This window comes from Streptopelia decaocto (genome assembly GCF_964273445.1).
Source record: "Streptopelia decaocto genome assembly, chromosome: 11".
NCBI lineage: Eukaryota > Metazoa > Chordata > Aves > Columbiformes > Columbidae > Streptopelia > Streptopelia decaocto.
The window spans coordinates 16,369,832-16,384,957 of NC_138666.1; the positions used below are offsets into that span (position 1 = coordinate 16,369,832).

A 15,126-nucleotide genomic window follows, 5' to 3' on the forward strand; every position below is an offset into this window, starting at 1 on the left:
GGAGAACAGTTCATTCAGGAAGGTCGGGAGGAAGATTACTTTTTGCTCACTACCATCAAAATTATTTACTCTGTAATTGCTACAGGTGCAAGTGTTCACCTGCACTACTAGTTCCAAGACGGCACTAAGGCATCTTCTGTATCATGTTCTTCAGTGTGATCTACTTGGAAAAGTAGCCTTAAAGATGTTTCAGACTGTAGTGTATAAAGTTCATTTTTACATGGTGAGTCAGTAACTAGGCAGTTGACAATTTTCAAACTGTTCAATAATCCCGTGTTAATGAAATAAGATCTGTGTTTACAAACCCAAGTTACAGTTTAAGGTGCCGCTCATTTTCAGCAAGGTGCATATTTTAAACAGGTATGACCTATTAAATGTGTATCTTTAATAAAGCAAATAGTTTACTTTTACAGAAGCTTTAAAATACAAAATGTACAGTTCCAGTTCAGAAGCATTAGCTATTCACAAGAAGCACTGCAATAAGGGTAAGTTAACTAAGCACCAAACCCTTGCACTTGGCAGTGTAAGTGAAGTTTAATGGCAAGACTCATTTGCCAAGTGCAACAATTCTTAAAATTACCAGTGTTCAGAACAATCGGAAGCAAAGGACAGAGTAGCACCTACGTGGTCAAAATGCAGACAAACTTTGTTTTCGCAATTCACTTCTGTAGGTCCAGAAACTTGCCAGCATTTGTAATTATGAATAAACTGCAAAAACTATAGCAATGATTTTGGCACTTGTTAGAAAAAGTTCAAAACTAAGTGTTTTCATTAACTTCCATTTTGGTCTTAGTATGAATAACCAGTAAGTACAACCAAATTTAGGATTTAATATTAGATCTAAATGACAAGATGTAGGAAACTCAAAACCATTCATCAAGTTAAATAACCACTAACATTTTCAGCAGAGGGTTTTCAAAATTATAGTAGTACAGATCATTAACAATTTACAGACAGAAGCCACACTGATTGTGCAAAGCACATTACTGTAAAAAGTCTATGTACAGCAAACAAATCTCTGTAAACATGGTAAGTATGAAGTTTCTGAAAACATGGTGACAATATCATAAATACAGGCAACATTGGCATCCTCAAACAGCACAAAAGGTAACAATCGGGCCTGCAAATAGAGCCCGTCACCATACAAACAAAAAAGGTGGATGGGTTTTAAATACCCCAATGTTTAATAGTTTTAGTGTTGTGTATACTTTTTATTTATATATATATATAATGTATTTATTTTTTGGTATCTTTAGATATAGATGTACTTAGTTTGTAAAAACAAAACCAACAAATGTGCTTTATCTTCATTGAAAAATTATGTAGTTAGAACTAATAACCCATTTTACTAGTAGTTAACGTATTAGAATGATATGACTTAAGAAAAATACAAAAATAAGATTAATACTGTCAAAACTCTTATACCAGAAAATATTGTGGTTTTTAGACTCTTTCAAAGATGAAATATGAAAATTTAAATAAGCTCTAACTATATAAAGAATCTTCTGTAATCTCAATTAATATACAGTGGGATAGCTATACATATATTTACCATTGTTCTTCAGTTTTTAAGCACCAGTCACTCTCCCGGATCCACTTTGGTTGGAAGGTTATTCCTAATTCCACAGGTTCACTTAATGGCACATATTGACTGCAAATAATTACTTTATCCTTTAAAAAAAAATAATGTTCTTTTAACTAACTGCTACCCCACATTTCAGTTTAGTATCTTCTGAGCCAGCTCACAATTTTTAATCAACTGTAGCATCTGAAATAAGACTTTAAATATATGCAAGTAGTCTTTTAGGCTAGACTTTCACACATGGAAGGAGCACTGTGTGGATAATGCCTTTGGCCAAATGAAGCAGTAAGAAACGGTGTGTTTATTTGAAAACCAGTGTCATATTATCCACACAGATGCCATCTACTTTAAGCAGCTCAGATAAGATTTATGACACAAGGTTGAGTGGTTCTGCTTACCACAAAACTCAAATTCACAACTGTTTCTGCAACAGTTTCATAATGAACTCACTTGTGTGGCGCACGAAGAGCTGCTGTTGCACTTCATTTAAAAACAGCTGCCCACGGGCCATTTATGGAGAATACAAAGACTTTACAGCTTGTCCATTATAAATTTAAACAGTGTTGAGCAAAGTGACTGCTATATATTTGCTTCAACATATTCAATGTGTTTCAGTAAGATGTTTAACTATAAATCTATATGAAAAATAGCTATAAAATACAGTGTTTCTTGTATGGTAGGCCTTCAGCAGTTCCTTAAAAAAAAATTTTGAAAATAAAGGCAGTATACACATTTCTACATCACAGTTTTGGGCTGTTTCATGAACGTCAAACAAACATATTGGCCATATTTGCTCAGCACTGTAAATCAGAATTGAAGAGTTTGTACATCTCACCCAAACGCCCTCCATTCCATATTTAATGAGATAAACAGCATATAGCCAATACACAATTGTGAAACAAAGTATTTGTCATTTACGTTTGGCCCTGTGCTGCATTTTCCAATATGAAAAGCAATTAGTACTGATGCAGGTAGGATGGTCTGCGTTCGTGCTTTACTGGAAAAGATTTAAAGCCCTTATTCATTGGTTTGTGCTGGGACGCCTGTTGTTGCGATTGCTGCTGCTGCGCGTAGGCAAAGTTGGAGGAGATTCCTGCTGCGGGGGCGCAGTCGTTGGCTGCTGCCCACACCGGGGACTGCAGGATCTGCATCGTGTCGCTCCACTGGCTGACGGGGCTGCTCATGGGATACAGAGACGTGCTCTGACCGGGGAGCGTGTTGGTGACGGAGGACGTGTGCTGCCAGGGTGCCTTCGGAGGCCAGGTTTTGGTTTTATTATCCTGAGAAAACAAAATTAATTGGCTTGGGGTTGGTTTCGTTTTAACACCAAAACACTTCTTTTTCGAGACAATACTTAACGTGTCATCTTGCGCTTCCTTTAACCATTAATTAATTTATGTTTGAAAGCAGAACTGATGCATATATATAACACTCATAACTCTTAAAATACCTGCCTCTCGAAAAGCTTTTTTATTTACTTCAGCCCGTTTGCTTGACACACAGTAGCCCCACTCTAAGTCAAAACTTCTAGCAAGACAGATTGATTATCAGGTGATACTTTAGTTTTTCTCTGCACAGACAATTAAAATTGACTGTGTTGCCTCTTAGCTTAACTTGAGATCTTTGGTTTTGTGATAATTTCTGCTGCAAGGGAAAAATACAAGTGATTTCCAATTTTTGTATTTAAACTCGGTAACTTGGATAAAAGCATCTCATACTATTTGAGTGCAAATGGTTTGGGTTTTAGCTGAGTTAAGCAATCTGGAGATACAGATGCTATTCTAGTTGTTTTTCTAGTGTAAACCAGCCTGAAATGCAAACAGGAAAAATGACTAAGCAAAGCCATTTTCAGCTTACCTGACTGCGGTCATCTGCTGCAGAAAGAAGAGGTGGTGATGGTAGCGTACTAGGCTCCTGTTCGCCGCTACTGTGTTTTCTGCCCAAAAAAGAGAGGGGCATTTAGTCTGGTGGTCTTGTTTGTTGTTGTTTTTTTTTTTTAATGTAAAGGAGTCACAAAATAATCTGCCACTTGGCATACACTATTCTATACTTTCAGTCGGTCATGCTTGACAGCCTAGAATGCATACTGATGTATCAGCTTATTTCATGTATTTTGCGCTCCATGCTGGTAAAAGCAGCAATGGAGGAAGAAATTCATGACTGAATTGTGTCAGAGCCTTGACAGTGCAGTAGTTCTTTGAGCTACTGCTTCAGCAACACGAACACATTTTTGTAGAGGTGAAAGGCAGATGGGTTAGTCTTTTGCCCACTTTCAAGAGATCTGCCAAAAACTGCCTTTTTGCTTCTGTTATCTGCTCTCATTTGTTTGTGCATTTTTGTTGGCTTGTTTTGGGTTGTTTTTAAGTGTCTTTTCTGAAATAACTTTACAAACTACACAAAAGAAACAACTGAGCAAGTTAAGCACCTGGTGAAGCACACTGGCTTCTCTGAGGAAAAATGTTATACCTTTAGTTGAAATTTGTGATCTAATACCAAATAGAAGCCCCTGACCATCTGTGCATCCTGGAAGGTTTTCTTTTTCTTGGTTTTGCCTGTTTGGTTTTGATGTTGTTTGTCTGTTTTTCTTGTTTTGGTTTTTGTTTGTTTGGGGGGGGAGGGGAGGGTGGGTCAGTGAGTTTAGATTAAAGCAGAATCTTCTATCTTTGCATCTTTCATTCAAACTAAATCCCTGTGCTCCAAACATCAGGCCTCCACAGGTGAGCAATCCTTGGCGGCGAATGCTCAACCTTTTTGCCTTGTCTTACTGTATAGCTTTAGTTATGGTATTTTGTCAGGCCCACACTTGTAGAATGTTTTTCTTTTTAAAAGTAACATAAGATAGTACTATTAGTTCTGCTTAAGCTTTTATTTAATGAAGCACACATTTTGGAGACTTCCTTCTGCTCTTTTCTTCAGAGCACTATATAAAGCACAGGCTTTTGTTCTTCTTGCTCAATGAGTCACTCCGTGATCCATCTGTAGATGTCTAGTGCCTTGGCAGATTAATTCACCTATTATAAGCTTGTGTTTTCCTTTGGTGCTTCTCTAAGAACACAAATAATTGCTTATTTTTCTACGCCTGCTTATTAATTAATTTCAATTTAACATTTATTGAAGCTCAGATCCTGTCCCCTCTGTATAAAGTCTTAGAAAACAGCTCCTCTTTTGGTCAGTTCCTTTCAACCTGCTTGCCTTAGTTTCATTATCTTCACCATCCGTACACTTCCTTTCTGGCAGTGCGGGTAACACTGGCTGTCCAGGTATAATCTGCAGGAAACTGGCAGCACATCCACTGACTCTCTCCTGTCACCAAAAAGCAGACAGACAATCTGGTATCTACCTGTATTGACTCTAAATTATTCTGTGATCTAAACAGTAACAGAATATTTACCCACAGAACTATCTTATTTTATTTTAGACAGGTTTTGAAAAAAGAGTTTGTGAGAATGATCTCAGATTGGAATTAGGTTGGAATTTATGCTTCATCTTGTGCCTTTTATTATTCTCTTAATTGTCCTCTACTATGAAATCACTGAGGTTCCAAAGATACCAGGTGTTCACCCCTTCAGAAAAGAAGAAAGTAATTGTAATTCATACTAGTACTTTTAAGTGGATTGTTCATAGTTGAAAATCCTGGTTTAGTTTTTAAGTTACTAAGCTTATTTATGAATGCAATTAAGCCTTCTCTTCATAGGATCAGAAATAAAGGACTGAACAGGCATGTATTTAGGACTCCTAAAATGGCCGTGTGGGCAAGGTGACACAGAAGTCTACACAACAACATCAGCAGGATTTCTTGAGTTCCACCACGTTGTGCTAGAAGCCAGGAAATAGGAACTTGCTGGTATCAAAATGCACAGTGTTAGGGGCATGACAAAGCTGCAGTGAAGTACAGTTTAGGAAAACAAGTCGAAGATCACCTAAGGTCCCAGTAGTTTAGAAAGAAGTGTCATCCAAAATACATTATCTTGGAAAGGGGAAAGCATCAGTTCTTTTCTTGACATGCTGAATTTCAGCTAACAGTTGGCTATTTGCACAGGTGCTAGTTTGTTTGAGACGACAGGCACTAATGCAGCTCAACTGGTGAATCCCTAGTGTTAAGGTCAAATACACTGTACACTCAGATCCATATTATCAGTGCGATATGTAAAGTGACATCTGTATAGCTTCATCTAATTGGCAGGAGTTTCCTTTGTGTGGCTACTCAAAATATCAAAAAAAAAGAATCTTACGAAGTGGTGTGTATTTCTGTTCATTTTGCTCACCTTCTCTGCTTTACAGCAGCAACGAGGTCTGGCCCTGAGAACATGGAGAACAAACTGTCTCCATTAGCTGAGGAGGTCTCATCACTTGAGCTGGCAGAGTCTCCTTGAGTACCAGACCAGCTATTTGTCACATCACTGTAAGACAAAAAGTTGTATTAGTCCTTGGATTTACAGTGTCTGGTCCAGACTGTATCCCCTGACCCGCAAAATGACCCTGATCCTGACCTGCAAACAATTTCAGAATAACATCAATATTTACAGAAAAAGAAGTAATTCTTAAAAAGAAGATATGAAGCTATGCTGAATTTTGTGACAGGTGATAGAGCACAAAGAAATTTCAGTACTTTGCAGAATATACCAGTAATACAAATACTTACTCTGAGTGATCACATCAACTGCCTTGTCTGTTACAGTCACTTTATAGATATTTTACTAAAATAATTATATAAATTACGAGTGCCTCTTCTGGTCAGGAAGGAGAAACAAATGGGTTTGCAATCACTAAGTCCTTGCATTTTTCATTGCAAAGCTGAGCTAGAGCACATACTTGTCCTACTGGTTTTGAGTTAGCTTGAGAATCACAGCTATTACATTATGGACAAATGGACAGAGCATCTTGAAACGCTGCTGTTGTAAGAAATAGTTATGATTTGGAAGAGATTAAGGACTATCAAGATACTTCCTGTAAGGTACATGCATTATAGTAGCAAGATTAAGTGGCTAAAATCTGGAAAACTGAATTCCGTCAGGCACTGCAGCTTTGATACCATCACTTCATCAAAACCAGGCACTGAAAGAAAACCATGCTCAATGAATCTGTTCTAAATTCCTTCTTTCCTCCGTTCAAGTCAAAGCCGCTGTACATTCCACTCTAAAGAAGACATCAAACAAATGTCAGTGCTTCGGTATCAGCGAAGTGGGAAGGGCTCAGATTTCTCACTCTTGCCATGATGAAGTGCAGATTTCACAGATGCAGCAGCAACTGGAAAACACACCCAATATTCCCACATTCTGCCAAGTTTGAGTGTATAACTGACTTGCATACAATAAAAATATGCAGCCTGTCCAATCTCTTACCCTTCTGTGAAATACTCAGGAAAGGGCCAGGTTTTATGAGGATCGTCAGGAAGAGGCCAGTTGCCACGTGTGTTGCTTGGACGACGGACATGCTGTGCTTGCCTCTTTTGTTGCATAGCCTGGTTGACTCCAGCAACGTAGCGGGCAAATTCCGGATCAGAGCCAACTGAATAAAAGAAACCAATAAGTCAGTTGCTGACATTCAGCTATTTCTGTTGCAGTTTTCCCCCTCATTTAATCCTTTCGGCTTGACCATACCTCACAAAACAAAATAATTCCCTCACTGATAATAAATGCCAGACAGTTGTTGATAACTCTTATTGGAGCAGTAAAGAACACTGAATGGAAGTGTTTTTAAAAAGTAGATAAGCACCATCTATACATGGTGGATAACACTTCTGACACCTGCCCCTTGCATTCCGTCAGGGAAACAGTATTTGTCACTGTAATCGTATCTATACACTGAAAGGTCCACATCCCATGAGAAGACACTGACAGAATTAAAGCCTGTACATCTACCAACATCAGAGAAAAGGAACATCTCTATTATTATAGTTGATTCCAGATTGCAACATGATTTCCAGCTATGTTGTGACCCTGCTTACTTCAAGAAATCTGTATCTCAGATTGATCATAATAGAACATAACCACCCAGAGACTGCCTACCTCCTACAAAGCCTAGACAACAATTTTGAGAACATTCTGATCCTGACCTGCAAAATAGTGCAGAATATTTCAGAAGATATTTACAGAAGAAAGCAGTAATTCTTGATAAATCTTCCATTCTTAAAGTGCTTTATGTGTCTCGGGCATCTGGCAAATGATAAACCTAATCTTAAGCAGATGTAGCAAAAGCCTTAATCCAGAAGTGTTTTAAATGCCCAGCTGAGGGAAAACTTGGCAATCTGACAGGATATATGGAAAAGGTTTAGACTACATGCACAGCAGTTGCAGCAGGAAGTACAGAGGTACTGGCTTGCTGGTCTCGGCTTTTAATTAAGAGTGAACACTGAACAGCATCCACCAAGCATGCACAGCTCAGAGAACAGTCTTTCATCTCATGCCTTCCCTACATTCAATGCAGCATTTACAAGAAAAGTTTCCTCATTTCCATTTGGCACACTCAGAAAATAAGAGCTCCACAGTGTTTTGTTGGATGCAAATTAAAACGATAATGAAGAAAATAAGTTTACTTCCATACATTCATTATTATATAAGCAGGGGACAGAGCTATCTGACAGCTGTGCAGAAACAAAACGTTTCCACTAATACTTGTTCTTTTTGAGAAGTATCTTTATGTCAATTGAAGATGCGGGTGGAAGCCAGACAGACCTTCACATCCAAGGACAGATTCTAGACACATTCTAAAGGCGTTGCAGGTTTTTTTCCTGCGGATGGCATTGAGTGTTAAATTACTGTTACATTCAAAGTAGCAACTTGTGTTGATTTTTTCCCCTCAATGAAAACATAACAGATAAACAGCTTTTTATCAGATGCATTTTCAACTTCATTCTTTCGCATCTGTGAAAATAATTCGAAATACCTGGAGTTATCAACATTCCTTCTGCTAGTTCTTACTACAACATTCCTTCACCAAGTTCCTACAGATGATACAAGTACTGCACAATACACCTGTGGTAGCTATTTAAGCCTTTGACATGAAAAGCCATCAATTTTATAAAATCTTAATCAGCAGATTTGCATCTGAAAAGATCGATATTTTTAGAGCCTGAAAACAATGTATCAAAAAAGTAATGCCATTTGTTTCAAATGACAAATGTACAAAGTCCTAAGAAATTTTGGAAATGAAAAAGCGTTTCACGTTTTGAAGCTTTCTGTACTACCCTCAATAGAGCTTGAATTGAAAATTCCTACAGCACAGCTCAACCTGGCAAGTTACAGGCAGAACAGTTGTTTTTCCAATGGAAAAATCTATTTGATTGGAAGGGGTTTTTTTGGGTGTTTGGTTGTTTTTTTAAACACCAGCTCTGTGGAAAATACAGTTTACTCATCACTTCAACTGTAGAAACATGTATCTTAATCCACAGAGTATCTTAATCCACCATTTATCAACTTGAATGAGTCTCCTTTTCAGAGTATCGCTTTCAAAGGCCATGATGTTCATCATATCAAATCGAACAAAACATGTTGCTTTCTTTAGATTGAAAGGCAAATACTACAGAAATAGAATGGATTCAAAATGCTAAAAATGCCAGTTGTTTCTATACATGCATTTTTTCCCCCTACACATGCATGTATTTGTGCTTGGTGAAAATAATTTTCTCTTTCTTTAAATGTTGTGATAATCCTTAAGTATATAAGAGAAGTATGTTTAAATAAGTCAGACTTAAAATTGTTGAGAAGCTTTTGATAACATACCTACGATGCCTATTTTTGCCTTATAAACTCCACTAATTTATCAACTAAGTTGACAAAATAACTATAAAATTATGAGTCAAATGAGCTGGTTTGTGAGCCGCCCCCGCAGTCCTAACCCATGTGCAGGCAAACGAGCGTGGGGAAAGGATTCCTGCTTTGAGAAAAGCTTTTCCTGTGCTGGTGCTGCCAGCCTCCAGGCAGCTTTCAAAACCGAATACTAGAAAGTTTCTGTAGCTATGTTACAGGCCAACAGAAATTATAATTACGACAGAATAAATTTGTAAGTTGTTCTTAGTACTACCATCAGAAGAATTCATTAGAGACTACAATCAATTTCATAGCGTTTAGCTATTTGCTTATGGCTATAAAATTTTATCTTGCTTCATCTTTGACAAAAATCCTTCTACATTTACAGTTTATCGGTGGTTCAAACACATCGGGCAAACCACACAGCACTTGCTCTTTAGTCTCTAATCCTTCAGCATCCAAGCTTTTCACTGCAGTCACAGCTGTAGAACAGGAACCAGTACAACTCCCATGGAACAGCACAGTAACGGAGGGGAAATGCAGGGACAGGGAAAGATGCAATCTGCCGGTGTCTCCAGACTCCAAGACTGGTAAAGAGCAGGAAGGTTCATTTTGGGGAGAGGTAAATTACTTAAGTTCAGGACTTAATGATGGTTTTAAACAATTTTACAAATTAACAAGAGGAGCAACCTCATCTCTAAGTATCTGGTTTAGTATTTTGATGTGGTCCATATCGGACCTCCAACAACTGGGACAAGAAACAAGGAATTTGTTCGCATTCTCATTTATTAATGAAAGTTGCTTATACTTCAGTTCACCTTCTGTTAAAAAGAAGCATACATATAAATACCTGTTTGCCTTTGTAAGCACCCCAGCATCTGGTAGACAGCACTAGGAAATGAGTGTTATTGCTAGCAATATTTAACAGTATTCTTTGTAAGAGGACCCTTAGGAAAAACATAATAAAGGAAAAGATACACACCTGCAGGGTCAAAAGGCAGGATTTCTCCCAACATCCCAAACACTCCATCAGTTTGGTCACGATTTGGCCATGTGTTGTTTCTAGGTCCTTGTGGTTTCTGTCCTAACATCTCTGACATCATATTGTCCATATAGCTGCTCACGAGACCCAAGCTGTACAAATCAGAGCTCAAATCTGAAAAACCAGGATTGTTCCACTGGTTTATATGAGACAATCCAGCTCCAACAGCTTGGGCTGGCTGCTGCGAAGAGTTAGTCAGCCACTTGGCAGGTACGCGTTGCTGTGGTCCAATAGGTTGAAGCAAGTGCTGGTAATACTGCACTTGCTGCTGCTGCTGCTTTTGTGACTGTTGTTGCTGTGACAAGCCTTGCTGAGAAGGATGCAGTGGGGTGTGAGACACAGACTGCGGCTGCTGTTGTACTGTTCCTGATTTTTGTTCTGCTGCTGTAGAGGATGCAACAGAGTTCCTTCTTTTCACCATTGGAGAAGTCTGCTGGGATTTGCCCATGTTAAAACCAGACAAGAAATCTATAACATCCTGCATTTCTTGGTCAGTTGGCAAATTCATACCTTTGTCATCCTTGCCATCATCTGGTTTGAAGAAGTTGTCCCATCTTTCAACTAGAAATCCATTCACCAGCTGATTATTTGTGCTCTGCATTGACTGCAGTGGATCTGTGGTCCTAGGAAAACTGCCAATGTTCAAAATGCTTTGTAACCGTGCATCTATGTTAGTGGGCATTTTAGCTTTCTCCTCTGAGTTGGAACTTATGAAGACATTTTTGGAAGGTGTATTGGGGATTGAATAACTTCCAGTATTACTTGTACTGGTACAGGAAGTTTTTTTTGTAAACCTTGAAGTCAGTTTTGAGAACGTTTTTTGCAGACCACCCGAAGATTTGCTTCCATTTCCAGATGGCATGTCAACTTGATTCCCAAAGTCTGAGATTTCACGCTGTAACTGGATCTGAATACAAGGCAAAGCTTGCTCCCTGCATCAACAAAAACACATATATCAAACCACATAATACATAACTGAGGCTGCACTTTGGAGGAAAATGTGTATTTGGGTAATAGGTATCAGACAAAACAAAACCAAAGACTGCAGACTTCACCAGCTACTTCTTACGGTAACAATGCAAATTATTACTAGTATTTGCAATAGCATTAACTACTTCCCGTTCCATAAGAAATTTTAGTTGTGCTTCAAGACCTAAATGGAGATCAATTTAATATACATCTAATATTTTTGCAAGAGAGAAACAAATACTTTTGTACACTTGGATAAGCTGCTGGTTTGTTTTTAAAAAGACTGCTGTATCTCTATATGTCCCCACAAGGTACCGATGTAGATGACCAATTTCTTGTTCACAGTTTGCCTACTGTTTTCCCCTGCTGAGGAACTGGTACTATCAAGTTCCTCAGCACAGACCTTTCAACAACGATGGCTTTGTTTAACCTAGGAAAGTAGGGCATGAGGCTCAATAGGAGATGTACCTTCCTTCCTTCCACCTGTGTATGTCAAACACGGCGGTATAGAGCACATCTACTAATCCCAAAGTCTTCTCAGGATCCAGACTCCTCTGTAGCAAAGACATTGTTGCTGGATCTTCCTTCAGACACCTGTAATTATGAATTTTAACTTAAAAAATATATACATATATATTTTTTACATTAAACAATTTTACCATACTAGTCAGATAAGAAAAGGCCAATTGCTGCAGTTTCTGCTCCTACAGAGGTGCAACTAATCAAGGCAGTATAATGTACAAATGCCTGAGGGTTCCTAAAGACTACACCTGCAGCCCCAGTTTCTTTCTACTGTTGAACATACAGCTTATCTAAACTGTAAAATTAGGACTTATATAATGTATTTTAAAATCATGATTAACACTTAGCTCTTTAGCTGAGCAGGCATAATACAGGCACAGAGGTACGAAATAAGAAATGCATGAAGCCCATTTCTGGAAAACAGCAAGAGCCCTCAACAAACCCGACACAAACACCAGCGTTTTCTCTGACCCCAGCCTGACAGACTGCACATGGAAAATGATTCAGCATATCCAGCAGTCTGCGGAGATTTTACTGAGCTGTGAAGATGCAGGATTAGTGAGTTTTCCTCATTAATGGCGCAAAATCAGGACTGAATTTGAGGTGAAAGCAGAATAACTTAAACCTAAATATTAGCACATTTTTTAAATACTTAATGAGCCCATCCCATAGCGGCGAGTGAAGAGGCACTGTCACCGCGTGGCGGCAGGAGGAGCTCTTCAGAGCACACACAGCCTGGCTCAAAGCACTCTGCCTCCGTATAGTTCTTTCATAATAGAGCAATTTACAGAAAGGGAACAGAGAAGTGCTAGTTTACACTCTGTAGAGGAATGAAAGCTGTATTTGGGTAAGCAGACTGTATGTGTGGACTCGTACTTCTGGACACAGCACTGGTACCATTAGTGACAGGGTATCTCACTAAGGGATCAGATGAATGAGCTGTGTTGTACTGGAATTTGTAGCAATGAGTAGTCCAAAGTGAGGGAGAAAGGCACTGTTCCAATTCCACATCATCGTTTCAAAAGGGAAGAAATCCTCACCTAAAAGTGCAGGTTAATCCTAACATTCTTCCCTAGGCAGTCAACTGAACTGGTAGGAATAGCATCTCAGACCAGAGTTCTGCAGTTTAAGGCAGCACCTAAAGAACAGCGCAGTGAAGACAGAGCTAAAGCTCTTGTACTAATCTCATCTAATTCCTGGCCTTCCTGAGATAACAGCTGTGAGGACCCGCCAGGGAGGAGCAACATGAATACTGTTGGATTTTAAAACAAACCCCACACAACTTCTCTTTTGTCGTCAAGCTTTTACTTTAAAGTCGGTTTTAGTGCCGCAGCGCTGCCTGTCCTGCATTGCCTCCGCCAGAGGCAGCACTAGGACACACACAGCCTGTCAGCAACAATGGCATTCCAACAGTTCCACACCACGGAACTTAAGGAACATATGCCATAACTGCGTAGATTCTCTCTTTCATTTGTACTGCAATATTTTCCCCCTATATATTCCAGTCATAACTATTAGTATAATCTGCAATACAGTGTATTTATTTACCAAGTTGATGGAACTTGCACCACAATTCTGGATCCTTCTAAACTTATCTGAGGAGCATAGGCTTCTTTATTTTCAATCTGTGCTGTGTCCACAACCACCTAGCAAATAAAATGAAAATGAAAGGGAAATTATTTTAAGAATTAGTTCTAGTTATTTTGTCACTTCTGTAGTTAAATTGCAGGAGTCCCACCTCTCCGCCAAGCTGCAGGTGCAAAAAATAACCAGATAAAACAAGTGAACTCACAAAATTATTATAAAGTTGATTTCTATTTTAATATCCTAAAAAAAATAAATAGTTTGATACAGTGACTTATACTTCAAGGACTTAATTCTTCTCAGTTACATACTGGAGTTATGCATCGCTATGCAGGTACCAACTGCTTTACCTAACAGCTGGTAGTTATCAATGGCTTCTTATAACAGCCCTTAACGTTTGAGGTTTGGCACTACTTTAATAGCTCCCAAACACCTATTTATCAAAATGTTTTAAATATTTTAACTGCAGTGCATGGTATGATACAAACAAGTAGTATTTAGTCTAAAACTCTTCGCATAGCTCACAATTCTTAATACACACCCCCCTCCTTTTAAGTTTATAAAATCCCACACAACATTTCTCTATTCTACCTAATGGAACTGTACTATTATTCATTCCCTATTATATAAAGAGAAGAATAGCGACTGTTCAATTTGTTGAATTCTGAGCCTTCTGTAAGACACCATGAAGATATATGGAAGACTAGAGTCTTAAAAATTAACCTTCTATCATGAACCTTTCTTTTTATGGAATTGAGGAGGGATGGATTCGCTTTAGCTTCATTCAAAATTTAATACCAGTGATAGTAAGTTCCATATTTGGTTCGTGCTTTCTGTTGTTGTCCAGTCTGCATGGGTTGGCCTTTTTGATCATTTCCATAATTTCCTATTTTGGTCATGCTGAACCAGCAGCTTTTTGGCAGCAGTCAGCAGTTCCTGCCTCAGTGACTAGCAGATTAGCTGTACCATCTATCCTTCAAATGGCAAAAGTCCTCGGGTATGAATAAGCCTCAGGGGAGATTACTGGCTTTTTTTCAATCATCCTACACTGGTTCCACTTCTGACCGGCTGTCTGCTACTGGTTATGAAGAAATGCGAAATAAGAATAATACTGAGAGTCTTTCTCCCTTTAACAAAACCATCCAGAAACACCAGAACACAATTATTTCCCACCTTTTAAATATTTTAGCGTAAGGCTTTAGTCTTAGCATTTGCCTGAGTTTATTCAAGCTTCTAAGACATGTCTGAGCACAGTGACAAAATGCCATGCTATTATCCTCTCATGAAAATACCTCTCATTTAATATCAGGACAAATCCATTACTTGTTCCCTTGTATTTGCAAGATTTTAATTTTATGTCATTTGGTAACTGCAATTCAGCTATATTGCAATTATAATTGGATAAGGAGAAGTGAACTCAGGAGTGATTGTTCTCAACTCCCAAGAAAATACTGTCTGCATCTCTGACCTCTACGTCAGAGGGAAAATTCCGATTTGTGCAGACCTAGATCAGGTTCTGCTCGTGGTGCACGGTAGTGCTCACCATCTGGGCTTTTTGAGGCTCTTCCCCACCTCCCATCTTCCTTTTTTCCCTTTTAAAAATGTTTTACACTTCTCAACATTTGGTCAGAGTTGTGACAGCTGTGATTTAAAGGCTGCTGGGAGACTGGGTGCTTCTG

At 38.6% G+C, this 15,126-nt stretch overlaps 1 protein-coding gene across 5 annotated transcripts in view; it reads right to left on the reverse strand.

Moving 5' to 3' along the window:
- Window positions 1–363: 363 nt before the first annotated feature.
- Window positions 364–15,126, reverse strand: part of GARRE1 (granule associated Rac and RHOG effector 1) — a 60,685-nt gene continuing 45,922 nt past the window's right edge. For all 5 annotated transcript variants that reach the window (XM_082062521.1, XM_082062519.1, XM_082062520.1 and 2 more), the window contains 7 exons: window positions 13,412–13,509; window positions 11,810–11,935; window positions 10,313–11,304; window positions 6,925–7,090; window positions 5,848–5,982; window positions 3,440–3,518; window positions 364–2,862 (listed from right to left, as the gene is read on the reverse strand). In XM_082062521.1, coding sequence (XP_081918647.1) covers window positions 2,539–2,862; window positions 3,440–3,518; window positions 5,848–5,982; window positions 6,925–7,090; window positions 10,313–11,304; window positions 11,810–11,935; window positions 13,412–13,509 — 1,920 coding nt within the window. In that variant the 3' untranslated portion in view covers window positions 364–2,538. The remainder of the gene's footprint in view (window positions 2,863–3,439; window positions 3,519–5,847; window positions 5,983–6,924; window positions 7,091–10,312; window positions 11,305–11,809; window positions 11,936–13,411; window positions 13,510–15,126) is intronic.